The sequence below is a fragment of the Panicum virgatum genome, chromosome 3K (genome assembly GCF_016808335.1).
Source record: "Panicum virgatum strain AP13 chromosome 3K, P.virgatum_v5, whole genome shotgun sequence".
NCBI classification, from domain to species: domain Eukaryota; kingdom Viridiplantae; phylum Streptophyta; class Magnoliopsida; order Poales; family Poaceae; genus Panicum; species Panicum virgatum.
In genome coordinates this window covers 53,335,682-53,362,114 of record NC_053138.1, presented here as the reverse complement: position 1 = coordinate 53,362,114, position 26,433 = coordinate 53,335,682, and the positions used below count along the sequence as shown (strand labels likewise).

The following is a 26,433-nucleotide window of genomic DNA, read 5'->3' as shown; positions in this document are numbered from 1 at the left end:
CTACCTCTACACAACTAAGATGTACACAGCCTATGACCAGAGGCGGATCTAGCGGTGGGTCTAGAGGGGCTCCAACCCCTCTAGACCCTGACAAACAATGGAACCCCACCCCCCGCCCCCCGCCCCCTCCATTTTTGAGGAGGCAGAAGGAGGAACAAGGGAAGGGAGAAGAAAGGAAGAAGGAAATCATCCCCTCTTAATCCATTCCTGGATCCGCCACTAGGCCACTGCCCCACTTCACACTCCCCTCTCGCACTCCCCGCGGGCTACAGCTAGAAAGGATGATGGTTTGGCTTCCATATGCACGTGACATAGGAATGCTGGTGTGGGTCAAAGTACTAATTTATGTCGGCATGACAGTAACTGTGCTAGTCGAATGCTGCTGCTGCTACTGCTGGTGGTGGTGCCCCCGCTGCAGGGAGGCAGACACGGAGATTGGGGATGTGGAGGATAAAATGGGGGCCCGGCGACCGGCAGCGTGGAGGGGCTCGTCGAGCTGGGCCGCGTGGAGGGCGCGTGGGGGCCCGGTATCTAGCAGGGCGGAGGGTCTCGTCGAGCTGGGCCGGTCGGTGACCGGTGGCGCGGAAGACAGGGTGGGGCCCTCGGTGACCAGCGGCGCGGAGGGGTTCGTCCGAGATCGAGATTGTCCCTATTGACCCCTAGTCGGAGATTGACCCCTGAGGTTATTGGTGGATGGAGGAGTTGTGGGTCGGATTGAGGAGCTAAAGGATGACGTGTAGGCAGAGGAGCTCGAGGCAGTGACGCCTGGCCTTGTCCATGATGGAGATGGTCTTTCTGGCGCCCTGGAGTTATTCTGACGTAGTTTTGGTGGGTGAACCAAGAGAACACAATTGGGAGGAACCAGAATTTGGGGGGGGGGGGGGGTGAGCTACAATGCACATTGTCTTCAGTTCCCTGCACCACCATAGCAACACTTGGACTGCCACAAACGACCTCTGCTAAACGATTGTAAGTGTTACTTTTATTGTAAGGCAGCGTATCCTATGGAAACCAGCTATCCTGTGCAAACTCTGGAAACTTCAATCAAGACCATAGGATGCTCATCCGATGGCTAGAGACAGAGATGGATTATTTTGGCACTTAAATCCCCCCACTCATCCCATCCTAATTCCAAATTTTGCAAATCACCCCAAGTCGATTCCACGTCTAGTGTTGCCTGTGTTGCAGTCGCCGCCGCCCACCGCGATTCGGCGCCGCCGCCGCCCGTCCATGAGTCCCCGCTGCCCATGATCCTCCGAGCCCGCCCGTGATCCGGAGACGCTGCCTCCCGCCCGTGATCCGCCGCACTGGAGTCCTCCGGCCACACCTGATTCCAACGCACCCACCAAGGTGCTGCTGGTGAAGAGCTTGTGGCGGGAGGGGAAACTCCACGAGGCGTCGCCGGCTCCACACGGCACGTGTGGACGGCCAGCGCCACGGACCTGATGAAGATGCTCGACATCTACTCCGGCTGCTTCGCGACTGTCGTTCCGTCTGAGTGACCAAACTGTCAAGAGTTTGATTTAATCTAGCTCTACCTTATGCAGTGTTGTTGACCTGTTGTACAACGTGCTCAGAGCTCAGTGCCATTTTATTGCTCCCCACGGAGAAACCAATTGGCTGATGCCTCTGTTCTTGTTCTTGGAGGTTCAAAACCAGGCAACTAGACAACCAGGCTCTCCATGGTGGCGCACCACGGCTGGACTCCGTAGTGTCGCCAGACTCCAATTCAAACGGCAGGCAGTGCACCTCTGTGGGAGGCGCACATGGCGGGATGGAGTCCTGGAGGCGCACGGGTGGGGGCGCGGCCATGGCGGCAAGCGGCCTCGGCGGGAGGCGCACCTTGGTGGGCCGTAGATGACGTCTCATCGGCTGGTTCGCGGACAGGGGCGCAGGGAGCGGTGGCCAGGCGAATCGACGCGGGGCGGTGTCACACAAAGCGACGAGCGGAGGGCACATGAACGCGATCCATCGCTCCGGCGGCCAAACGAATTGATGCCGGTGTTCCTTGGAGGTGGAGCGCTCCGGCGGCTCCCTCCGCCCGCAATCTCCCCAGGTCAGGCGCCCGACGCCCGTGAGGCCAGATAGACCACGACTCGGCGCCAGACGAAACGATGGGGAATCGACTTGGGGGTGATTTGCAATATTTGGGATTAGGATGGGATGAGTAGGGGATTTAAGTGCAAAAATAACCCACTCCTGTCTCTAGCCATCGGATGAGTATTATGTGGTCTTGATTGGAGTTTCTAAAGTTTGCACAGCATGACTGGTTTCCATAGAATACGCTGTCTTATTGTAAAGCTCAAATATACGCATCAAAGACTCTGTCCATATCATAGACAACTTAAATAAACAAACCGGAGATACAATATGTTTTTTTATAATACTCCAGCCAATCTTCTCTAAAAGACGAAACCTGACCCTAGATTTGGCACCTCATTCGTCCACGTCGCCTCCTTTTTATCACCGTCGGATTTCAATCGGACAACAAAGGCGCTCTGCCCTGCGCGCCTGCGCCGCTGCTCCCAGGCAGCAACGCACTTCCTCCTGCAGGGGCCTCCCGCCCAGCTACTGCTTGCGCCTGCAGGGGCTCCGCCACGGGCTCTCCTGCCCAAGCTAGCTTTCTGGCTTGGCGTCAGTGGCTGCTTGCCAGAGTAGAGAGAGAGATAGGAAGGAGGGTGAGTCCGGTGAGAATACTAGGAGACGCGGCGGGACCCATAGAGAGATTGAGAGAGCTCACTCTGATCAATACTCTCTCTTCTTTAGTTCAATAAATGTTAGGCTAAAAAATTTAGAGACGAAGTGAGCATATGTGGTATTTATATCAGGATCGATATATTTTTCTTTAACAACATAACTAGCTATATATGCTTTACAACCCCATTCAACAACGCACATAATTTTCACCAGCTCGTTCGATACTTGTTCTTAAAAAAATAGAAGCTGATGTGTTGCTCTCCTTTTCCTTGGCTCCTCCAACGAGGCTAGAGATTTCGCCAGCAAACGTAGAGGAGAGAGGAGCTCGGCACAGGACTATCAGGTGCTCGGAAAATGTACGTGTGAGAGGAAAAGGCATCGGGCAACGTTTGCGACCAGCGACAAGCAGAGCGCTAGTGAGAGTATAGGTGGCCATTTGGCCCGATACCTATGGGCCCGAAGCCCGGCCCATATTAGCCCGACCCGAGCATGGTACGGGCCCGAATATTATTGGGCTCGGGCCGGCACGGGCACGATAGCCGGGCCGTGCCTGGGCCTCACTGTCAGCCCATGGACGCGTCCAGGCACGGCCCGAAAAAGGGCGGCCCGATCGGCCCGATAGGTAGCACGATAGGCCCGTTTAAATACTATGTTATCCATTATCAAATCCTATTTAAATATTTTGGGGCCGCCGGGCTGTCGGGCCAAACGGGCCGGCCCGGCCCGATTAAATCAATTTCGGGCCGTGCCTGGGCCGGCACTTCAGCCCATGGGTAGGCACGGCACGGCCCGTTAATATTTTCGTGCTTAAGCGGGTCGTGCCTAAACGGGTCGTGCCTAAACAGGCCGTGCTTAGACGGGCCCGTGCCGGGCCGGGCCGCCCGTTTGGCCACCTATAAGTGAGAGAATCTTTTTACTGTTCATTGGTTAGAAAATTATTTTTGCCAGCGATACCATCGGTTGTTAGAGGAGGCCTAATAGATGACAAAGTGCTATGAACCAAACTTTAGAGAAAGAGCTCGCAGCATGCACGATATGCAGCGAAGGTCACGCAGACCGCTAAACAGATCCGCATGAGATTTCCCAAATGCAGCAGCTGCTGTAAATGTAATGACTAGTGTTATCTCCTTATCATCACAAAATAAAGTGTAATGTTACCAACACGTTTCAACGTTGATTACAAGCTAACTAACTGGATCATGAGATAGCCGGCTCCATGGTGGGCGCGGCAATGTTGCGCCTATGTTTCTAGTATTTATGATAATCTTCACAGCACTTATCAGTATACTTCCATTTCACTTGTCAAAATGGTGGAAAGTGTCGACATCTTTCGTCATCCCAATTTTGTGTAGTGATCAGATGACAAATTACATCACTCGTCAACAGCTACAACATACTTCATATCACAATCCAATGCAGCTCCGACAATACCCAGTTGAACATTCATCTAATCAGCTACATCCGTAGTCCTCAATATTGATGGGAGATGGAAATGGGCCAATATCTCTGTCACTTCTTTCCTTCTGCTTTCAGGGAGTGTGCATCTCGATTTGTCGATATGAGTTTCTAATGTTAGGTTTGTTGAAACAGCTGCAAATAAAATGCTCTCTGTTCTTGGATATGAATCTTTGACAAGTTACAACCTTTGGAAGCAATAGTTATTATTGGTTTTGTAATAATTTCGTAGTTACGGTATTTTCAAAGTACAATTGATGTAATTTTTTTATTTTACTTTTATTAGATTGGATGTTGGACTAAGCTATAAGATATATTCCGGTATTATGAACAGTAAAACAACTCCATTGGCAAGCCTTAGTCAATAACATCAGTACAAAAACTTTTTCTGGAAATACAGTACAGGCATTTATATTTTACATGAGGGGGTGTTACATAATGAAAAAATATGTTAAAACCGTACAACAGCATGTGTTATATTTATTTGGGAACAAAGCATGAATGCTAAGATGGAACATATTTCTGAATAAAAGACATTTTCAGTGAATAATGTCATTCTTGTACTGACGAGGAGTTCAGGTGCATCCCCATGTTGACGCTGTCATAGGCAAGGGGTGAATACATCCACAACTCATCCGAACTCAACAACTGTGCATCAACAAAATCAAGAAGGAAATAAGGACCCTGAAAAGCGATAGAATGATCTGAATTCTCTCTTTCTGAAACATTGTACTGATCTCCATCCAAATTAAGCGAAGGCTGAACACAAACCTTGATTTGCATATGAAGAAACTTTACATACTGAACTGCTTCGTCCAACATTGTACTGATGTCCACTTTCTTGCCATTAGGAATCAGCTCTTGAAGTATCCTCAACCTTGAATTAATCCTCTCCCTCCTCATCTGCTAAGAACGTGGAAATAAAGTGGTCAGGTACTAGACTAAAAGCCCTCTAGATCAGAACAAATATGGAAAAATGAGACTAATTAGCAACCTTTGCGTAGCAACTCTGTGAGCTGGCTTTGGATTTCTTGCAACCTCCCGGTTCCTGTAGGATCAATACCATCAGACAATTGCAGCAGTAGCCAGAGCATAACACTCAACAAGAAAAGATACAGGCCTCCGCTTACCAAGGGAGCAGCGTGTCCTTTCACGCCATGGTTCTCCTTATGTGTCTCACCTTTCCTCTTGCTGCCTACCTTTTCCCCATGTGTTGAAGCGAGAGTTTCTACATCTACATAGGGTGGACTCCTCACCAATGCACTGTTCTCATTGTCGTTGATACAAAAGGGAGAGCCTCCAGGCAAACTGTAAGGAACATTGGAAGAACAGAGCCCGGGGACCAGATTGACATCATTGCTGCTCCATAACAATGACTGCAGGTGCTCAATCATCTCCGACTCCTCAGAGATCGCATCGACAGAGCGCCAGTAGGATGTGCACTCGGCTTCCATTTCTGTTAATGAATCTTCTTAACAATGCTTTGGTGAGCATATAGACCATGAGAGCTTGTGTGTATATATAGTGTGGCTGTCACTCCACATGATATTTTATATGTCGGCTTCTTATATTTCTTGGTTAACTGACTCCATCTAAAGGGGCAGTGAAAGCTATATGGATTCCAAGGCAGTATCAATAGTGTTCACAAGAACCAGAGCGACCAGAGCGAAAATATGGACCAGACAAATCTGTCTGATGGTGGAGAAGAAGTGCTATCTGGCCGTTGGCGAATCATCAGTAGTACATTAGAGAAGGATGAAGTACAAATCGCAGTTAGTTTAAGTTTGTCAAAGATGCTCATGGAAAAAAAACAAAATGGTATCAACAGCGCAGAGTACTCCCATGGTGTGCTGCATGAATCATGACGCCACAGCTCAGTTTCTGCTTTCTTTCGTCAAGACCTACCTGCTAAAAGAAATACTAAGGCTGTGTTTAGTTCGCGAAAAGTTTGGATTTTGGTATTGTAGTATATTTCGTTGTTATTTGATAATTAATGTCCAATCATGAACTAATTAGGCTTAAAAGATTCATCTCGCCCTAACCAACTATACTGTGTAATTAGTTATTTATTTCAACTGCATTTAATACTTCATGCATGTGTTCAAAATTCGATGTGACGAGTACTGTAGAAAACTTTTGGGAAAATTGGCCGCTGGACACTGTTAAAAGGTGTCTTTTGCTCCAGGCCACTAAAAAATTATGACTTTGCTGGGACACATTAAAATTTTATGGTAATTTGCTACGGGACACTAGATCACTTATTGTAACACCCCTGGTGTCTGCCCAGTAATTAAAAAGGTGTCTGCACAGTAATTGTGTATGTTTGCTTTGCATCATGTGCTTGATTTGCTTAAAAAGGATCTTTTTGTAATTATAAAAGGCTATATGTGTAATTATGATTTTATGCAAGGTCCTTTCTTTAGTTATTTCTGAATATAGCTTTTGCGGAGGGTGTTTTTGCAAAATTTCAGTGCATTTATTGCATGGAAGCAAATTTTGCTTTTAAGTCTAGGGTTGAAGTGAATTTGCTTTGAAAAAGACAAAATTCCTAGAATTCAAAATCCCTTCAATGATTTTAATTTTAGCTCTTGAATCTTTGGTCAAATAAATTTTTGCACAACATCAAAGTTGTAGATCTTGAAAAGTTGAACAACTTTCATGTTGGGAACTTTTCCATTTGAGCTTTGGTTTAAAAGTTATCGCTATTTTACAGTGGGGTCCCTGGAATTTTTTGAAATTGCAAAACGACCCTTATCCCCATCTCCCACCTCCCTGCTCTGCTTCTCGTCGCCGTCCACCGACAGCGCCGCCCGCCGGCGCCTTCCCGGCCATTCCGGCCATTAATTCGCCGCGCGCTGGCACCCAAGCGTCGCAGACGACCTCCTCCACCGCCCTCTAGCCTCGCGCTGGCCCTCTTCTTCCCGTGCCACGCGCCCCGTCGCTTCCAGAGCCGCCCAGGCGGCCGCCACCGCGACGCCGCCGTGGACAGCCCCGGGCAGAGCTCGCCGCCCTCTTCTAGCGAGAGCCCGAGCACTACACATACCCCAGGACTCGATTTCGTGCGTTCCTTTGCCCTCTCCTCGCTCTCACACCGCAGAACGCCGCCGCCGCCCCGCTTGAACCCTGGCGAGCTCACCCCCACCGCGGAGCCGTCTCACCGCCGCTTCTCCGCCCGCTCTGACACCCTAGCAAGCACCGCCTTGCCCTCGCGCAACTCCCAGACCATCTCCCCTCGCCCGAACCTCACCGGAGACACCCCGCCGCCGTGCTCCGAGCTCCACCGGTCCGCCGTTCGCCGTGGACCGACCTATTCTCGCCCTCGTTTCGCGACCCAAGCACATCCCGAGAACCGCCTCGACTTCCTCTCCGTTTTCCCCAACCCACCCCTCGCCGCCGGTGAGCCCCTCGCCGGGAAACGGCCGGTCAAACCCTGCCTTCCCTCTCTGACCCGGCCAGGGATGTCGGTGTTTGAATTTGAAAAACCCCAGGGGGTTATCTGCGTAGTCAGTGACACATTTGAATAGTGCTATAGGGACTTCTTTGCTATGATTTTCAGTGAACTTTGAAATTCAATATCAATTCGTAGAAAATTCATAAAATAGCAAATCTTGATGTTTTGGAATCCTCTTGAAGAGATCTATGCAGTAGAACCATAATATGTTAGGCTTTAGTTGCAAGTTGTTGCTGTAGATTTTGATTTGTGTTACTAGTGCATAAATATTGGCTGAATTTATCTTTTTCTTATCTACTGTGTGAAGCCTGATCTTGCCATGAAATTTTTATGGTGGTTTAATCATATGTATTTGGTGTTGCTATAAAAATTTCGTGCTCAGTTCTTATGTTTAGCTTTTCCTTTGATTTAATCCTTGTTTAATAGACTTTATTTATGATAAATAGTTTCTGTTCCTAATAAATCCTGAAAATATTCCTGAGTGTTCGTCTAGAGTATCTTAGCTTGTCCAGGAAGTTTGAGATTCAGTTCATGGCTAGATCAGGAGCTAAAAATAAATCTTGCTAATCTATTGTCTGTTTTGTTTATTTTCTCATATTTATTTCTTTGTAGATAAAATCATGAGAAATTCACAGTTGCTAGTTTATTTCTGTGTTGACCTACTGTTAAATTTTGAGCTTCTGTTTTGCTTTATTTTGACCTGTATAGTTCAAGTTTGTTCTATGTGCTGCCTGCATGAATGATTTGTTGTGATTAAATGGCTACCTGTCTTGGCATGATTTTTACAGGGTATATTTCCTTATTCATGTTCTGTTTAGTGTAATTTTGGCAGAATTTATTACTGTTTGTACTATGAGTAGTTGTTTTGTTAGCAAACTATGTTTTGTTTGTTATAAGAAAACCACCCCCACTTGTTTATGAAGTTAGTCAACTTCTTTTGTACTGTTGATCATGATGCCTTGTGTAGTTAGTTTTGTTATTTAACTACTCTATAAATAATTGCCCATGTGTGTTTATAATACTGTTCTTGCATTACATGTAGACACGACTGCCTTATCGGACGGGACGTACGAGCTGATCCCGGAATCTGACGGAGGTGATTTCGAAGCTTAAGTAAACACTGCTGAACTAACTGAAGCCCCGAACCAAAGTTCGGAAGAGCCTAGAGCTGAAATAGTTAGCGACTACCGAGAAGGCAAGCCCCGGACATAACCTATATTTCAAATTAATATCTTTTACTGTATTACTTACTTGTGCATTTACAGTTCTTAGGATTTGAATTGAAACTCTAGATGCATGATCCTAGGAACCTATGTACTGAACACTAGACTTGAGTTCGACTACTTGCTAAGCTTATAGGACCGATAAAAGTCGAGTGATTGCCTGTCACTCGCGAGCTTTATAGGAATTGCCTGTTTACTTTCTGTTAACAATATAAGGACGACGGACGGGGTTGTGATCGATATCATAACTTCACGTGAGACCCCGTCTGTGTTAATGAACTTGCTAAGGTCGCGGTGTGTGGTAGCGTTGGTTAAGTCTTTGAAAGTACTAGCCACATGCCGTCAATATGGTACGCGGCAAGCCTAGTAGCCGATTGGACCGGGGAGTGGATATACCTGACACTCTCTCTTAGGGATAGGTTTTATTTTTATGTTGCGCAACACTACGACTTCAAGGGACAAGGGTGGACCTCGTAGAAGGGTGGACCTTGGAGCCCTGTAGTCGGGGAGAGTGTTCCTATCCACAAGCCGGAAAGAAAGGTCAACGGTTGTTTGGGGATGACCCGACGGTGTTTCAGACGTGTGTGCTAGGTTATCCTTGCAAGGTTGAATTTCGATTCAGAATCGTCTGCCTCTCACGATGAAATGAGACTGCTTGATCTCTTTGCCACACAGAGTAAGAAGAGCAACAATACTTTAATCAATCTTGATGTTTGCTTAGTTTTCTACCATGATTGGATAGTAGTTGCTTACATAGAATGGTTAATCAACTAGAATCTTGAAAGCTAAAACTTGAAAGTAAGGACATACTCTTTATTGCTTTTCAGCAAAAGAAAACCAGAGTCTCACAAAGCCTTGCACAGTCTAGCTAAGGTGGGCTACTTATACCCGTTGGCGGTTAAGTCTTGCTGAGTATTAGAATACTCAGCCTTGCTGTTGTAAGCATCTAGGCACTCAAGGTATGTTTCGGTGATTAATGACAACCATTATTGTGACTAATGAGTTTGTGCAGCTTAATAGATCATTATCGCTCATTTGGTCATATGTCAAAAGAGGCCCCTCAATTTCGGTCATTCAAAAAGGCGATCTCGGCTTTTAACTTATATTTGTCAAGGCTAAGGATCTTTCTAGTCCTAAGTGTCACAAGGTTGAGAAGGACACTTAGGTTAGTATAGGTTTTATAGTTTTGTAGTGATCGCACTATTAAGAGGGGTTCATGAGTTAGTAGCTTGATCAAACTTGAGTTGGCCCTAGACATATTACACACTCACTCAAAAACAGCAAAAGATGGTCAATAGAAGTCAACACAACTCTTGGAAGAAGAAACAATCAAAGTCACATTCGAATCCAAGTCAAAACAGCTGAAAACAAAGAAAATCAGTAGCACCGGTTGAACCGGTGCACAAGCATCGGAGCATCCGATGCATGGCGGAAGGACCGATGCCCTGTCGGTCCATCTTCTCTGGATGAAGGCAGATATCAAGTAAAGCACCGGTTGAACCGATGGTCAAGAAGATAAGCACCGGTGCAATGAAAGTCCTTTGTTCCAGAGAGCATGTTTTGATGGATTTCAACCTCTCTTCAGCACCGGTTGAACCGACGCTCCGAAATCAAAGCACCGGTCCAATGAAAGTCCTTTGTTCCAGAGAGCATGTTTGATGGACTCCAACTTCTCTTCAGCACCGGTTGAACCGATGGTTCAGAAACAAAGCACCGGTGCATTGGATGTACTTTGTTCCAGAACGCTTGTTTGAGTTGATCAGCGAACCTCTTCAGCACCGGTTGAACCGATGCCCCTACGGAGCAAGCACCGGTGCAATGACGCAAGCGTGGATACTGTGTCAGAACTCCAACGGCTACTTCTTTGACACAGAGAGACCGGTTGAACCGATGCCCATATTTTCTATACCGTCGGTTCTTCCGGTGGTCACGGTTTTTCGGCAGAAAACCTCCAACGGCTATGTGACCTCCTCCACTCTATATAAGGGTACCCCCTGGTTCATTTCAGTTGCCTTTGACACCTTGAAAACCTGAGGCCACCCTTGAGAAGAAGAGATAGAGCTTTGAGCAAAAGAGAGAAGATCTAATGCTTAGTTTGTGTTTCAACCTTGAAGAACTCATCCATTGCAAGTGTAGCAAGTGTGCTTGAGCTAGGGCCAATTGAGTGTAGGTCAAGTGAAGGCTTAGGAACTTGTTACTCTTGGTGTTTGGCAGCACCTAGGCGATCTTGGTGATCGAAGTGTTTCTCGCGGAGCTTGCCAAGGATTGTGGGAGCCCGGAGAAGAAGATTGTACGTGGCTTGAGCTCCACCACGCCGGGATGGTGAACGGAGACTCTTAGTGAGCGCCCAAGTCTCGGTGACATGGGAGGTGACAAGACTCTTAGTGAGTGTCACAATGTGGATTAGGGGTGTGTGCCAACACATCGACACCACGGGAAAAATCCGGTTATCTCTTGCACTCTCTTTCATTTCAAGCACTTACTTTCATGCTTTCTTTCATGTGCTTGACCTTAGAGATTATAGCTTAACCTTGCTTAGTTTCATATCTTTGTTAGCTTGTGTAGTTTGCTTTGTTTAGCCGGTTGGTGAATTGAGCCTTACTAGCCTTGCATAGGTTAAGGTTGTTTTATTGCTTTAGAATTTTGAAAAAGGCCCAATTCACCCCCCCTCTTGGTCCATCGATCCTTACAATTGGTATCAGAGCCTCGTTGCTCATTTGGATCATTAGGCTTCACCGCCTAGAGCTATGGCCAAGATGGGAGGTTCGCCGCCTCACTTCGAGGGCAAGAACTTTGCCTATTGGAAAGTTCGTATGGCCGCATACCTTGATGCGATTGCCCCCGAAGTGTGGTTGGCAACAAAGACCGGGTTCACCGAAACTCCCACCACGGAGCAATTAAAATGGAATGCAAAGGCTAGAAATGCAATTTTCGAAGCCATTAGTGAGGAAGTCTTTGCTAGAGTAAATGGCATGGACTTAGCAAGTGATATATGGAAAGAGCTAATTGAAATTCATGAAGGCTCCACAAAAGTCCGAGAACAAAAATATCACTTGTTTAGAGCAAAATATGATTCTTTTAAAATGCTTGCTCATGAAAATTGCAATGATATGTATTCCCGCTTGAATGTCATTGTCAAGGACATTAATGCTCTTGAAGTTTCCAAAATTGACAGTGGCTCCATCAACCGCAAGATTCTCATGCTCCTTCCGAAGCCCAAGTACAACATTATCAATGCTATGCTTCAAAAGAAGAATCTTGATACAATGGAAGTGGGAGAGCTTGTGGGCGAAATTCGCGCTCATGAAATGAGTATCCTTGGTATGACCGAAGAGCCAACAACAAGCAAGTCAATTGCTCTCAAAACCAAGGCTAACAAATCCCGCAAGCTCAAGATGGTCAAGCAAGAATCAAGCTCAAGCAATGAAGAAGAGGATCATCATGAGAGCTCATCCGATGAAGAAGATGATGGAGAACTTGCTCTCATGATGAGGAAGTTCACACGCTTGAATGACAAGATCAACAAGAAGGGTTTCAACTTTGACCCCAAAAGAAGAATGTTCCGGCCATGGGGAGATGTCAAGAACAAAACTTGCTATAATTGTGGAGAAAAAGGCCACATCTCTCCCGATTGCCCCAAGCCGGACAAAAGGAAGAAGGACAACAAAGGCAAACATCACCATGATTCAAGTGATGATGAAGAAGATGAGAAGAAGAACAAGAACAAGAAGCTTGGGAAGAAGAAGAGCCATGACAAGAAGACCAAGCTCTTCCCAAAGAAGAAAGGGCACACCAAGAGAAGCTTCTTGGTGGAAAAACAAGAATGGGTGACCGATGTCTCATCAAGCGAAGATTCAAGTGATGAAGAAGACATAATCACCATCGCCCTCACAAATGAAGAACCATCACTACCTCCACCTCCAATGTGCCTCAAGGCAAAAGATAACACCAAGGTATGTGAGGTAGATAGTGAAGATGAAAGTGATGAAGAGCTTGATCCTTATGAATTCACTAATCTCATTAATGAGTACACATCCGTCATCAAGAGGGAAAAGGGCAAAGTCAAGATTCTTGAGAGCACTCATGCCAAGTTAGAGCTTGCCCACTCCGACTTGCTTGGCAAGTACAATGACTTGCTCAAAAAGCACAATGAGTCACTTGTACTTGCTAAGCAAGTTGAAGAGAGCCACAAAAAGCTTAAACAAGAGCATAGGGAGTTGGCTCACAAATATCAAGAACTTGAATTTGCCTATGAAGCAATTGACCAAAGTCTTGAGAACTTTGCTCATGAAACTATTGAGAAGGTCAATGCTTCTACTTCATGTGATGACCTACTCATTAATGCAAATGCCACTAATGCTTTGCCCAAGCTTGTACCTTCTAGGGAAAAGGAATTGATGGATCAAGTGGCAAGCCTCAAGAGTAGTGTGGAGAAGCTCTCAAGAGGAGAATACATCCACAAGGAAATTCTCTTCAACAATGCACGTGACTATGGCAAGAGAGGTCTTGGTTCATTTCCGGAGCCAAATCAAGGCACTACTCCTTCTCCGGAGATCAAGATTAGCTTCATCAAGGAAGTTGGATCATATTGCCAACATTGCCAAGTCACCGGGCACCACACTAGGGAGTGCACTTTACCATCACGTCCTCTTCCTAATTTACCCAAGAATTACTCTTCAATGTTTCAAAATAACCATTTTCTCTTGAGTAAAGTGAAGGGCAAGGTGAAGGCCAAGTTTATTGGCAAACTCACTAAGGAGTCAAAGAAAAAGCTCCCCAAGCAACTTTGGGTCCCAAAAGCTCTTGTCACACATGTGCAAGGCCCAAAGCTTGTTTGGGTTCCCAAAACTCAAAATTGAATTCTCATGTGTGTAGGTGAACTACAAAGCCGGTGGAAAACATTGGGTACTTGATAGCGGTTGCTCTCAACACATGACCGGCAATGATAGCATGTTCACCTCTCTTGAAGACCCCGGCGATCATGAACATGTCACCTATGGTGATAACTCAAGGGGAAAAGTTTTAGGTTTGGGTAGAATAGCTATCTCTAAAGATTTATCCATTTCTAATGTCTTGTTTGTAGAAGCACTTAGTTTTAATCTTATTTCTATTGCTCAATTGTGTGATCTGGGACTAACGTGTACCTTTGACAAGAATGGTGTTGTAGTAACTCTTGAAGAAGACAAGTCAATGGTATTCACGGGGTTTAGGCATGGCAACATCTATTTAGTGGACTTCTCTTCAAAGCAAACAAGTACCATGACATGCCTCTTCACCAAGTCTTCTCTTGGGTGGCTTTGGCATAGAAGAATTGCTCATATTGGCATGAGCAACCTCAAGAAAGCCCACAAGAGAGGGATGATCACCGGCTTGAAGGATGTCACATTTGACAAGAACAAGCTATGTAAAGCATGTCAAACCGGGAAGCAAGTTGCAACACATCATCCTATCAAGACGATGTTGTCTACCTCCAAGCCGCTCGAGCTACTTCACATGGATCTCTTTGGTCCAACTACATACAAGAGCATTGGTGGTAACCTCTATTGCCTAGTAATTGTTGATGATTTTTCACGTTACACTTGGGTTATGTTTCTAGGCGATAAGGGTGAAACTCCGGAAATCTTCAAGACTTTTGCAAGAAGAGCTCAAAGGGAGTACAACTCCCCAATTGTGAAGATCCGTAGTGACAACGGCACCGAGTTTAAAAATATGAAGATTGAAGAATGGTGCGATGAAGAGGGCATCAAGCATGAGTTTTCCGCCACCTACACACCTCAACAAAATGGAGTGGTGGAAAGAAAGAACAAGACACTCATCACCCTAGCAAGAGCAATGTTGGATGATTATGGCACGTCCGAGAAGTTTTGGGCGGAAGCAATCAACACGGCGTGTCATGCATCCAACCGAGTGTATCCCCACCGACTCCTCAAGAAAACTCCATATGAGCTCATCACCGGGAAGAAACCAAATATATCCTACTTTCGAGTCTTTGGTTGCAAATGCTTCATCTATAAGAAGAAAAGGCTCGGTTAGTTTGAAAGTAGATGTGATGAAGGTTTCTTTCTTGGTTATGCATCAAACTCCAAAGCATATAGAGTATTCAATCAAACCTCCGGGTTAGTTGAAGAAACATGTGATGTGGAGTTTGATGAATCTAATGGCTCCCAAGAGGAGGTTGTTGGCTATGAAAATGTAGGTGATGAAGAGATTGATGAAGCTTTGAAGAATATGTCCATTGGGGATATCAAGCCGGAAGAGGTGCATAAAGGCAATGATCAAGGGGGAGGACCTTCCTCATCTACACCAAGCACCTCCAAGGCACCCCAAGTGGATAAAGATCAAGAAAAAGATGATCCACTACCTCAAGAAGATGTGCCAACACCAACACCCCAAGTCCAAGAACAAGAAGAGCAAAGTGTTCCACAACAAGTACAAGTCACACAAGATCCACCCCAACAACCATCCACGCAAATACCGCTAGTGAAGCATGGTCGCATCTCCAAGGATCATCCAATTGGTCAAATCATTGGTAGTCCTTCCAAGGGAGTAAGAACTCGCTCTAAGCATGCTTCATTTTGTGAACATCACTCGTTTGTTTCTTGTATTGAACCCACTAGCATAGAGGAAGCGCTTGAGGACTCGGATTGGGTGATGGCCATGCAAGAAGAATTGAACAACTTCACCCGCAATGAAGTTTGGGTCCTCGAAGCTCCTCCAAAAGACAAGAACATCATCGGCACCAAGTGGGTCTTTCGAAACAAGTAAGATGAACATGGGGTGGTGATACGCAACAAAGCAAGACTTGTGGCAAAAGGGTTTTCTCAAGTCGAAGGTTTGGATTTTGGTGAAACCTTTGCTCCGGTCGCAAGACTTGAAGCTATCCGTATCCTTCTTGCTTACTCTTCACATCATAACATTAAGTTGTATCAAATGGATGTGAAAAGTGCATTCTTAAATGGCGTTATTAACGAACTTGTTTATGTTGAGCAACCTCCCGGGTTTGAAGATCCGAGGAATCCTAACCATGTTTATAGGTTGCACAAGGCACTCTATGGGCTAAAACAAGCTCCAAGGGCTTGGTATGAGAGGCTTCGTGACTTCCTAATCATGCAAGGCTTCAAGATCGGGAGGGTGGACACCACGTTGTTCACAAAAGACGTCAACGGGGATCTTTTCATTTGTCAAATTTATGTTGACGATATTATCTTTGGCTCAACTAATGATTTACTAAGCCATGAGTTTGCTACCATGATGTCTAGGGAATTCGAGATGTCCATGATTGGCGAATTGACCTTCTTCCTTGGTTTTCAAGTCAAACAAATGAAGGAAGGGACATTCATCCATCAAGAAAAATATACTAAAGATATCTTGAAGAAGTTCAAGATGGATGAGTGCAAGCCAATCAAGACACCCATGGCAACCAATGGGCATCTCGACTTGGATGTGGACGGTAAACCGGTTGATCAATCCCTCTATCGTTCAATGATAGGGTCTTTGCTTTACCTTACCGCATCTAGGCCCGATATAATGTTTAGTGTGTGCTTGTGTGCCCGCTTTCAAGCTAACCCAAAGGAGTCACACCTTTCGGCTGTGAATAGGATCCTTCGGTATCTCAAGCACACCCCTAGCATAGGCTTGTGGTACCCCAAAGGCGCTAGTTTAGATCTCTTGGGATACTCGGATTCGGATTTTGCCGGAAGCCGTGTGGATCGCAAGAGTACCTCCGGGGGTTGCCACTTGCTTGGGCGTTCTCTAGTTTCTTGGTCGAGTAAGAAGCAAAATTCCGTGGCTTTGTCCACCGCGGAAGCGGAATATATAGCGGCCGGTGCATGTTGTGCCCAAATCCTATATATGAAGCAAACCCTTTTGGACTTTGGTGTGAAACTAGATAGGATCCCGCTCCTTTGTGATAATGAAAGTGCCGTAAAAATTGCCAAAAATCCGGTTCAACACTCTCGCACAAAGCACATTGATATTCGCCATCACTTCTTGCGTGATCACGAAGCCAAAGGAGATATATCTCTACAAGGTGTGAGATCCGAGGAGCAATTGGCGGATATATTCACAAAACCTTTAGACGAGAGTACTTTTGTTAGGCTAAGGAGTGAGCTTAACGTTCTAGATGCTTCTAACGTCATATAATTGCCTTGTCATATAGATGCATTTCATATGTACATGTGCTAGGGGCTTGTCTAACCTTGTCAAGATAGTGATGAACATGGGTCTTGCATGAGCCGGTGGTCTTGGTTTTGCTCATGGCATGAAGAATGGTTCATCATGAAGAAGCTTGACGAGGGTTCAAACTTGACAAGATAGATTTAAATTTTGCAATGCATGTGCTTGTCATATAGAATGCATCCATGTTTAATTTCACGCTTTGCATTGGCATTGCATCACGTTAGTAGCATCACAAGGGAGCAAATCACACTTCGAGAAAGATATTCATGCTAAATATGATATATCATCTCCACAAGAGTGATAAGATCAATGTTGTGCTTTCATGCCTATTGAGTCACGTCCTATCGAACTTAAAGTTTAAATCTCTAAGTTCATAGGCAAAGTGGCTCATACATTTGGTTTTTTGTGTTTAAACCTCGCTTGGTTCTTAATTTGCCTAAGTTAATATAAAAGCTTGCGAGCATTTAGTTTGAGTGTTTGAGGGGTGAGGTTGTCTCTCGAAAATGATCCAAAACTGAGTGTTTATGGCTTTGGCTTTGAGTTTTTGGATCAGAAGTAGAGTTTGTAGTTCAGCAGAAAATTTCTTTAACCACCGGTTAAACCGACGCCGTGTTTTTCATCTCATCGGTTCAACCGGTGCTTAAGTCTTCGTGGCTAGGTTTCTGCAACGCCTCTGGAACAACCTCCGGCCGTTACTCCGATGGCTCACCGGTGCTTCCGATGTATGGCGGATGAACCGACGCTTCAGCATCGGTTCAACCGGTGCTACTGCGTGGAGTAAATGGGCCTTGCATAGCCTCTGGACCTTACTCCTGCAGATACACCGACGCCCATCGGATGTTCCGGTGCCTCAGTGGCGGATCTTCCGGTGCCCTTCTGACCACGTTTCAATCTCGTTCAGATCTGGTCAAACTTACACCGGTGATTACACCGACGGTCTTTTCTCTGCACCATCGGACCTTCCGGTGCTTTGGGTTGGCGGGCCCGTCCGTTCTGTTTTCACTTAATCCTTCCGCGGGCCCACGCGTCAGTCTCACTCCTGTTCCTCTTCCTCCCCGCGAAACTGCCGCCCTGCACCCCGCGCCCGTACGCCGCCGCCACTCCTGCGCCGCCCTTTCGCTGCCGCACGCGCGCCGCTCCTGCATCGCTTCGCCGCCGCGCCACAGACCTCGCGCCCGAGCCATGCTCGCACCGCCCTGCTCCGCGCCTGCGCCGTCTGTGCGCCGCTGACCCCAGGCCGCCGCCATCCAAGTCCAGCGCCGCCGCCTGCAGAGCCAGCACGCCTTCTCCGCGCGCCGTGCACCTCCATCCTCCTCTGAATCTCCTCACGCGCAGGGAACCGAGCTCACCGTGCCCCTCCCACCTTGTGCTCATCTGCACTCAAGGTGTTCGACAGTTTGTCTCTAAGACAACTTGTGATGTTTTTGTCGGTTTTTCCTCATTTGATCTATCAGGGTATGATCTTAACCTCCTCGTCATGTGTTGTGTCTCTGTTTCACTTCAGTTACACACATGCTCACATATATTACTTACCTTGCACAAATCACACTCTTGCTCAAACACTTCAAGATCTTTGTTAGTGTGCTCTTTCCGAGGATATCCACTAGAATTCTTGTTTTAGGCTCATATCCCATCATACTACTTCTATGACAGATGGCAGGAGACAAGAAAGGAAAGAGCAAGATGATTGTGCAGAAAAAAGAAGAAGCGCACCCGTGAGGACCGCGAGCGAGAGCAGGCCGAGGCAGTGGCAGACGCAGCTGACAGGCAGGGCTCACTCAGGATCAGGGATCCTCAGGCTCAGGGGGAGCCATAGCAGCAGTTACGTCGCTCAGGACGTACTCAGACAGCTCAGGCCACACCTGAGTCCCGTTCACGTCCACGGACTCGAGGTGGTGGCACTCAGAGGGGAGCAGGTCATGCACCGCAGCAGCACACCGACAGTCAGACTCAGACAGGTGGTCAGGACAGTGGTGAGGAGCTGCCCGAGGTTGAGTTGTTCGATCTCAGGGGTATTCCAGGACCTAGGGTCAAGAGACTGCGTTATGTGACCCCTGGAGCAGTGGTTTCCCGAGCAGAGGGATGTCGGAGTTGATCGTCGTTTTTACACTCTGCTTCAGGAGTCTTTTTACCACACCTACTGCCAGTTGGACATCAAGATTAGTGAGCACAAGATGCTCCATTGGGTAGCTATGCGTGTAGCAGCAGGTGGGACTCCAGTGCTTCCTCTCTTTGAGAGATATGTTGGATTGCCTGCTCTACTCAGTGAGAGGTCCAGGTATATTCGAGAGTGGGTTCGAGTCTTCTACGCCACTCTGTTTATTGAGGAGGACCGGCAGTTTATTGACTTCATGTTCCAGGAGAGGCACTATCGTCTGACCCGAGCACGACTGGCTACCTATCTTGGAGTTCAGATTGCCGAGGAGCCACACTTCATACACTATTAGGCTTATGGCAGCACGGTACCTCCTCGACGTCCTCATGAGTCTCATGTCCCTTCTGACGAGGAGATCAGTGTTCTTTTTCAGCAGCCCTTCCTGCCTGGCACACCGAGGACTCCGGACAGGCTGACTCCCATGGCGCACACTATCCACTTAGCTCTTAGGAAGAGTCTGTTGTTCCGGATTGGATACAACGAGGGGATCACAGCTCTGCAGCAGTGGCTCCTACTTTATATCATGACAGGTCGTGACTTTGACCTAGTCGACTTCTTTATCTGCGAGCTAGAGGATGTGATTCTGGATGGCATGACAGTTCACCGTCGGCATCCGTTTGCTCATTGGATCTGTTGGATTCTGGCTCAGCTAAGTCAGAACGAGCACATGGATGAGCTGGAGCACTCGAGGACACAGTTCAGTTTCTACTCACCAGCTACTCCTCGAGACGGTCGTCGTGGCTCGACAGGCCAGCGCCGAGCACAGAGGGTTCTGGATGAGTGTTTCTTGGCTGAGGGCAGAGTTGCAGATGATCCGACAGCAGCCGAGGACGCTTCACTAGCAGCTGCAGAGGCCCAGCTCCCACACTACCTGATCACTGACTCAGAGGACTCGGAGGATGACGAGGACTTCATTCCCACTGTTACCGTCCCTCGAGGAGCTCATGATGATGAGGCAGGATCTTCTGGTGCAGCACGAGCCCCCGCTCCTCCAGTCTCCACTGCTCAGGTCACTCAGCCCGATGCACTCGCTGCTATTCTTACTCGGCTCTCAGATCAGCAGGACAGATTTGCAGCAGCTCAGCTGAGCATGCAGGCCGAGCAGGCTCGCCAGCAGGAGGCCCAGACTCTAGTGCCTGAGGGGATTCGGCAGCAGCAGGAGGCCATGAGGTTACAGCTTCAGCAGCAGTCCCAGATCCAGCAGCAGATGTTTACCTTCTTCTCGGGATGCTTCGGTCAGCTGTACCGACACACTGGACTGCCTGAGCCTCAGCTCCCTACACCCCAGCAGCTCCAGTTCGACCCCACTGCTCCTCCTCCACCTGCTGGCGGTTTCATGCAAACACCCTTGTCATCTTTCCCGGTGTCACCACTTCTACCGACCGGGTTGTTTGCCAGTCCTGTTCCTACTGCTGCCCCGGCTCCTGCTCCACAGCCTAGTGTCTGGACAGCCGAGCAGCGTGCAGAGTTTCATAGACAGCAGCAGATCCTACACCAGCTCCAGCACCCCTCGGCTCAGTCACTCACGTTCGACTCTCCTTCTCAGCCCGAGGTGCTCCGTCCGTCCGTCGTGCGCCCCACTCAGCCAGACCTGACTCCCGTCACGTCTGCTCCTCCGACGGACTCCACGATCGTCGCCGCGCCAGCTCCTACCGCTACTCCAGCTACTTCTGCTGCTCCGATGACTCCGGTCGAGCAGAAGTCTTCTTCGGTCGACGACGACTGGACAGACGACGACGCCGACGACTCCGCCGCTCAGTTCTCCACCGGACCCAGCCGGAAGACCCCGCCTTCTCCTGCTCAGGATTAGATCGCCTTCCTTTTTGGTGCTTTGTTGCCAAAGGGGGAGAGGTGTTAGGGGGAGGGTAGAGAGTTAGGGGGAGGGTAGAGCTAGAGAGAGAGCTCGTAGTTATCAGGACTTTGATTCTTTGTATCACATTTGGTGTTAATTCATGGATATGTACATTTGTCGCTTGAGTATGCCGCTCTTTGAGACATATCTATGGATTTCGTTTGAGCCGTTGAGCTCTTTGGTCCTGCTTTTGGTTTGCTCGTGTTTTTCCTGCTTTATCTTTCTCGCTCTCTCGTTATTTATGTTTGTGTTGTCATCAATCACCAAAAAGGGGGAGATTGTAAGCATCTAGGCACTCAAGGTATGTTTCGGTGATTAATGACAACCATTATTGTGACTAATGAGTTTGTGCAGCTTAATAGATCATTATCGCTCATTTGGTCATATGTCAAAAGAGGCCCCTCAATTTCGGTCATTCAAAAAGGCGATCTCGGCTTTTAACTTATATTTGTCAAGGCTAAGGATCTTTCTAGTCCTAAGTGTCACAAGGTTGAGAAGGACACTTAGGTTAGTATAGGTTTTATAGTTTTGTAGTGATCGCACTATTAAGAGGGGTTCATGAGTTAGTAGCTTGATCAAACTTGAGTTGGCCCTAGACATATTACACACTCACTCAAAAACAGCAAAAGATGGTCAATAGAAGTCAACACAACTCCTGGAAGAAGAAACAATCAAAGTCACATTCGAATCCAAGTCAAAACAGCTGAAAACAAAGAAAATCAGTAGCACCGGTTGAACCGGTGCACAAGCATCGGAGCATCCGATGCATGGCGGAAGGACCGATGCCCTGTCGGTCCATCTTCTCTGGATGAAGGCAGATATCAAGTAAAGCACCGGTTGAACCGATGGTCAAGAAGATAAGCACCGGTGCAATGAAAGTCCTTTGTTCCAGAGAGCATGTTTTGATGGATTTCAACCTCTCTTCAGCACCGGTTGAACCGACGCTCCGAAATCAAAGCACCGGTGCAATGAAAGTCCTTTGTTCCAGAGAGCATGTTTGATGGACTCCAACTTCTCTTCAGCACCGGTTGAACCGATGGTTCAGAAACAAAGCACCAGTGCATTGGATGTACTTTGTTCCAGAACGCTTGTTTGAGTTGATCAGCGAACCTCTTCAGCACCGGTTGAACCGATGCCCCTACGGAGCATGCACCGGTGCAATGACGCAAGCGTGGATACTGTGTCAGAACTCCAACGGCTACTTCTTTGACACAGAGAGACCGGTTGAACCGATGCCCATATTTTCTATACCGTCGGTTCTTCCGGTGGTCACGGTTTTTCGGCAGAAAACCTCCAACGGCTATGTGACCTCCTCCACTCTATATAAGGGTACCCCCTGGTTCATTTCAGTTGCCTTTGACACCTTGAAAACCTGAGGCCACCCTTGAGAAGAAGAGATAGAGCTTTGAGCAAAAGAGAGAAGATCTAATGCTTAGTTTGTGTTTCAACCTTGAAGAACTCATCCATTGCAAGTGTAGCAAGTGTGCTTGAGCTAGGGCCAACTGAGTGTAGGTCAAGTGAAGGCTTAGGAACTTGTTACTCTTGGTGTTTGGCAGCACCTAGACGATCTTGGTGATCGAAGTGTTTCTCGCGGAGCTTGCCAAGGATTGTGGGAGCCCGGAGAAGAAGATTGTACGTGGCTTGAGCTCCACCACGCCGGGATGGTGAACAGAGACTCTTAGTGAGCGCCCAAGTCTCGGTGACATGGGAGGTGACAAGACTCTTAGTGAGTGTCACAACGTGGATTAGGGGTGTGTGCCAACACATCGACACCACGGGAAAAATCCGGTTGTCTCTTGCACTCTCTTTCATTTCAAGCACTTACTTTCATGCTTTCTTTCATGTGCTTGACCTTAGAGATCATAGCTTAACCTTGCTTAGTTTCATATCTTTGTTAGCTTGTGTAGTTTGCTTTGTTTAGCCGGTTGGTGAATTGAGCCTTACTAGCCTTGCATAGGTTAAGGTTGTTTTATTGCTTTAGAATTTTGAAAAAGGCCCAATTCACCCCCCCTCTTGGTCCATCGATCCTTACAGCTGTTGAACTCTCTTTCAGGTATGAGTTTTGAGGATCAGATCGCTAGCTTGACCTACCCTTGCTCATTGCCTCCTGGCTGGTCCGTAGAGTGGGATACGTCTGCGACCGGCAATGACTATGACGAGTGATACCATGCTTGGGCTAGTCTAGTGTCCTTTTGCGACGTGTTGTAGCAGTCGTGTTTTATCTTCCGCTGTTGTAAACTCTGAACTTAAGTTATGGTTTGTATAACTGTTTTACTTAAGTTGGCTTTGTAATAATGGTTTTAACTGGTTTGTAATCATTACTGTACCTGTGTTGAAAAATTGTGGTTGTAATATCTCTGGACTCGCCTTCGTGCGGGGTATGCTTGTTCGATCCGAGAATCGGTGGTTGTATCGGGACGTTACCCGACAGACCAAAAATTGTTCCGTTTGAAGTGCGTTTAAGCTAATGTTGCCTTTATGGTGATGGCCTGCGCACTTGAGCCGGGATAATTTAGGCGGTTCTGCCACACTTATAATATTTAATTTTAATAAAAGGCTACTGGAACTGACTCATCTACCCTTCCCTATCTTCTTCCTAGGCTTAATGCTTGACTCAATTCCATCTCCCACCGGCCGATTCGACGGTAGCCTGAAGGAGCCCCCTCCGGAATCGAGCGCCGCGGCCGCCAGGTTCAGGCTCCACTGCAGGAATCGAGCGCCGCGGCCGCCGGGAGCAGGCTCCACTGCCGGAATCAAGCACCGCGGCCGCCGGGAGCAGACCCCACTGCTAGGATCGAGCGCCACGGTAAGCTCGAGCGGGCGCCGCATGGAGGGTCGTGGGCAGACCTCCAGCGGCCAATCCACTCTCCCCAAAACCTCTCCGCTTCATTCGTGAACTGCGCGTGCGTGTGTCGCTGGACGCCGCACCGCGCCCCGTGCGTGCGTGTGCATCCGAGGAGGAGGCGGCCGAGGGAGTCTTACCGGCCGATCCATCGATTCATCAATGGCGAAGGGCGGGCTGAGCAAGCTGCGGTGCATGATCCGGAGGTGGCACTCGTCCAGCCGCATCGCGCGCGCCATCGTCGCCCGGCGAGGAGGAGGTCGCCGGCGGCAGCGAGCGCGGGCCAGGCGCGTCGTTCCTCGGCGCGGACGAGGTGCCCAAGGGCCTGCACCCGGTCTACGCCGGCAAGTCGCGCCGCCGGTACCTCATCGCCGAGGAGCTCGTGGGCCACCCGCTGTTCCAGTCCCTCGTCCACCGCGCCGGCGGCGGCGTCGAGGCCGGCTGCACCGTCGTCGGCTGCGAGCTCCTCTGGATGGCCCTGTCCTCCTCACTCGCGCCGGTGCTAGCCGAGCCCTCCTGCGCCCGCGGATGGGCTCGAGCCGCGGTCAGGGCTGGCTGCGGTGCGCGAGAGCGCCGGCCATGGCAGCGGCAAGGGTATACTTGTCCTATTATATACACTATAGTGTCCGGTAGCAAACTACCATAGAATTTCAATGTGTCTCAGCAAAGTCATAATTTTTTAGTGGTCTAGAGCAAAAGACACCTTTTAACGGTGTCCAGCGGCCAATTTTCCCAAAACTTTTTGGGAACTAAGGGAGCCTGGGACTTGGTTAGGAGGCGAGGCCGCCCAAGGCAGTTCTGCAACTTGAGCCTGGGTGTGCTTGAAGGTAACAGATAAAACATATATACTCAACACTAACTGTTTAGCAAATACACATACGAAGGCATTATGATGCTGCTAGCATGTTTCCTGCTGGCAACTTTTTACTAGATTGTGATATATTTTAAGGCGAGAGCATATGTGGTGCAAAAGCACAAGAACTTGAAATGGTGAAAATTTATCCAAAAGCGTCCTTTGAAGTTTCAAGAAAATTCAGAATTTGGCACATCCATGTATAGTTCATTTCTTGGTATACTTTCTCACAACATTTGAGGTTAAAACTTGTTCTAGTTTAATTCATACTAACATGACAAAATTCATATGCACTTGATGATTTTTTGCTTATCTTCTACTTCATCCGTTCCACATTATAAGTCATTCCAAGAATCTTGGAGAGTTAAACCATCTCAAAGTTTGATCAAAATTATAGAGAGAAATATAAAAATTTATGACATCAAATAGGTGCACTATAAAAATATAGCTAACAAAGAATTTAATGATACTTAATTGATATCATAAATGTTATTATCTTGTCATATAAATTTGGTCAAACTTAAAAAAAATTTTACTCTCAAGATTTTTGGAATAACTTATAATTTGGAACGGAGGGAATAGATAATTTTCACATCACCCAAAATCGGGTGCTTTTGCACCAATCATGCACCCATAACAAGGTGCAGATCCTTTTCCGCTTTTGAGATGAAATATGGATTAATATCTCAACTCTTGCTCTCGTGGTCTTTTACATAGAGGGTGTGCATCCCAACCACAATACGTGTTTGTAAAAGTTATAGGAACCTAGAAATATAGCCCTCTAGTAAAAATAGTTTTGGTAGTAATATACAGGTAAAAGTATTTTAAAAACAAAAAATATATTATAAATATAACGTATTATGTCCATTTAAAGTTCAAAATAGTCTGGTACATTTTGATAGGTAATGCTCAAAATAATTATAAAAACAATCATGCACTCATGAAGCATATGAATAAAAAAATAGAGTATATATTAAATGGAAGGATGAAATAGAGAATGTAACATTTTTCACGCATGGCACCTGCAGGGTGCGGACTTGATGGAGAATGTACAGTACGGACAGACTGGTTGGACTGAATGGCGGGTGGATTCAGCCTAAAGGACAAGGTAATGGGATGTTATGGATTTGCATGTCCTCTCTGGAATTTATGGTCTATGCAGTCAAAAATTTCAAACTTTAAACCAATACTAGTTGAAATGATATAGTGGATTTATTGAAAAACCCTTTGATTTGCTCGTCCGTCTGAATATTCTTCCTCCTGCTGCCAACCATTCCCCATTTGCTGAAATATATGTGTTCAGTAGGAACCACCGATATGGCTTTGCTATTGGATTAGAATTTTAAATTTTTCTTTTTTGGTCACAGCCCTGAAGTCTTATCTGTATCCAGATCTCATCAGTCTTACGCTGACGAGGCAACAGAACTCTCAAATGGATTCCATGGGAGTCGTGATTGTTAGCAAGAATCAGAGATAAAAATATGTTGGTAAAAGGGATATAGCACAGATTGCAATTAGTTTACATTTGTCAAAGATGCTCATCGCAGATAACAAACTCAACATTACGATAGAGTTTATGATATATCCCTAAGGCTTGCCCATGTTCAACATAAAAATATCCTGACCAACATTAGAACAACAAATAAGCAGCTACAATTTCTGAAAAGATCAACACAGAGTTTACAGTTGCTAATGCACAACCAACGGCAACCAACGGAGACCCAAAC

The 26,433-nt window shown here is 47.0% G+C and overlaps 1 protein-coding gene and 1 pseudogene across 2 annotated transcripts; one reads left to right on the top strand and one right to left on the bottom strand.

The window, feature by feature from the left end:
- Positions 1–4,522: 4,522 nt before the first annotated feature.
- On the bottom strand, positions 4,523–6,403 carry LOC120701535 (transcription factor BHLH133-like). Of its 2 annotated transcripts, none has more exons than XM_039985543.1 (4): positions 5,283–6,403; positions 5,147–5,200; positions 4,924–5,055; positions 4,523–4,836 (listed from the first exon to the last, which is right to left on the bottom strand). In XM_039985543.1, the coding sequence occupies exons 1-4, from the start codon at positions 5,604–5,606 to the stop codon at positions 4,705–4,707; spliced, it is 642 nt and encodes a 213-aa protein (XP_039841477.1). In that variant the 5' UTR covers positions 5,607–6,403; the 3' UTR covers positions 4,523–4,704. The 2 variants fall into 2 exon arrangements, with proteins under 2 accessions (XP_039841477.1, XP_039841478.1); XM_039985544.1 differs by having other exon boundaries at positions 4,523–4,800.
- A 17,214-nt stretch (positions 6,404–23,617) lies between these two features.
- LOC120701040 lies at positions 23,618–24,499 on the top strand (annotated as a pseudogene).
- Positions 24,500–26,433: the final 1,934 nt, after the last annotated feature.

What these genes read in the sequence shown, in the direction of transcription:
- LOC120701535 (XM_039985543.1), bottom strand. Translation starts at nt 5,606, where the DNA reads ATGGAAGCCGAGTGCACATCCTACTGGCGCTCTGTCGATGCGATCTCT. An exon ending in AAGGACACGCTGCTCCCTTG is followed by an intron (nt 5,201 to 5,282) that starts GTAAGCGGAGGC and finishes TTGATCCTACAG; the next exon opens with GAACCGGGAGGTTGCAAGAA. An exon ending in CACAGAGTTGCTACGCAAAG is followed by an intron (nt 5,056 to 5,146) that starts GTTGCTAATTAG and finishes CGTTCTTAGCAG; the next exon opens with ATGAGGAGGGAGAGGATTAA.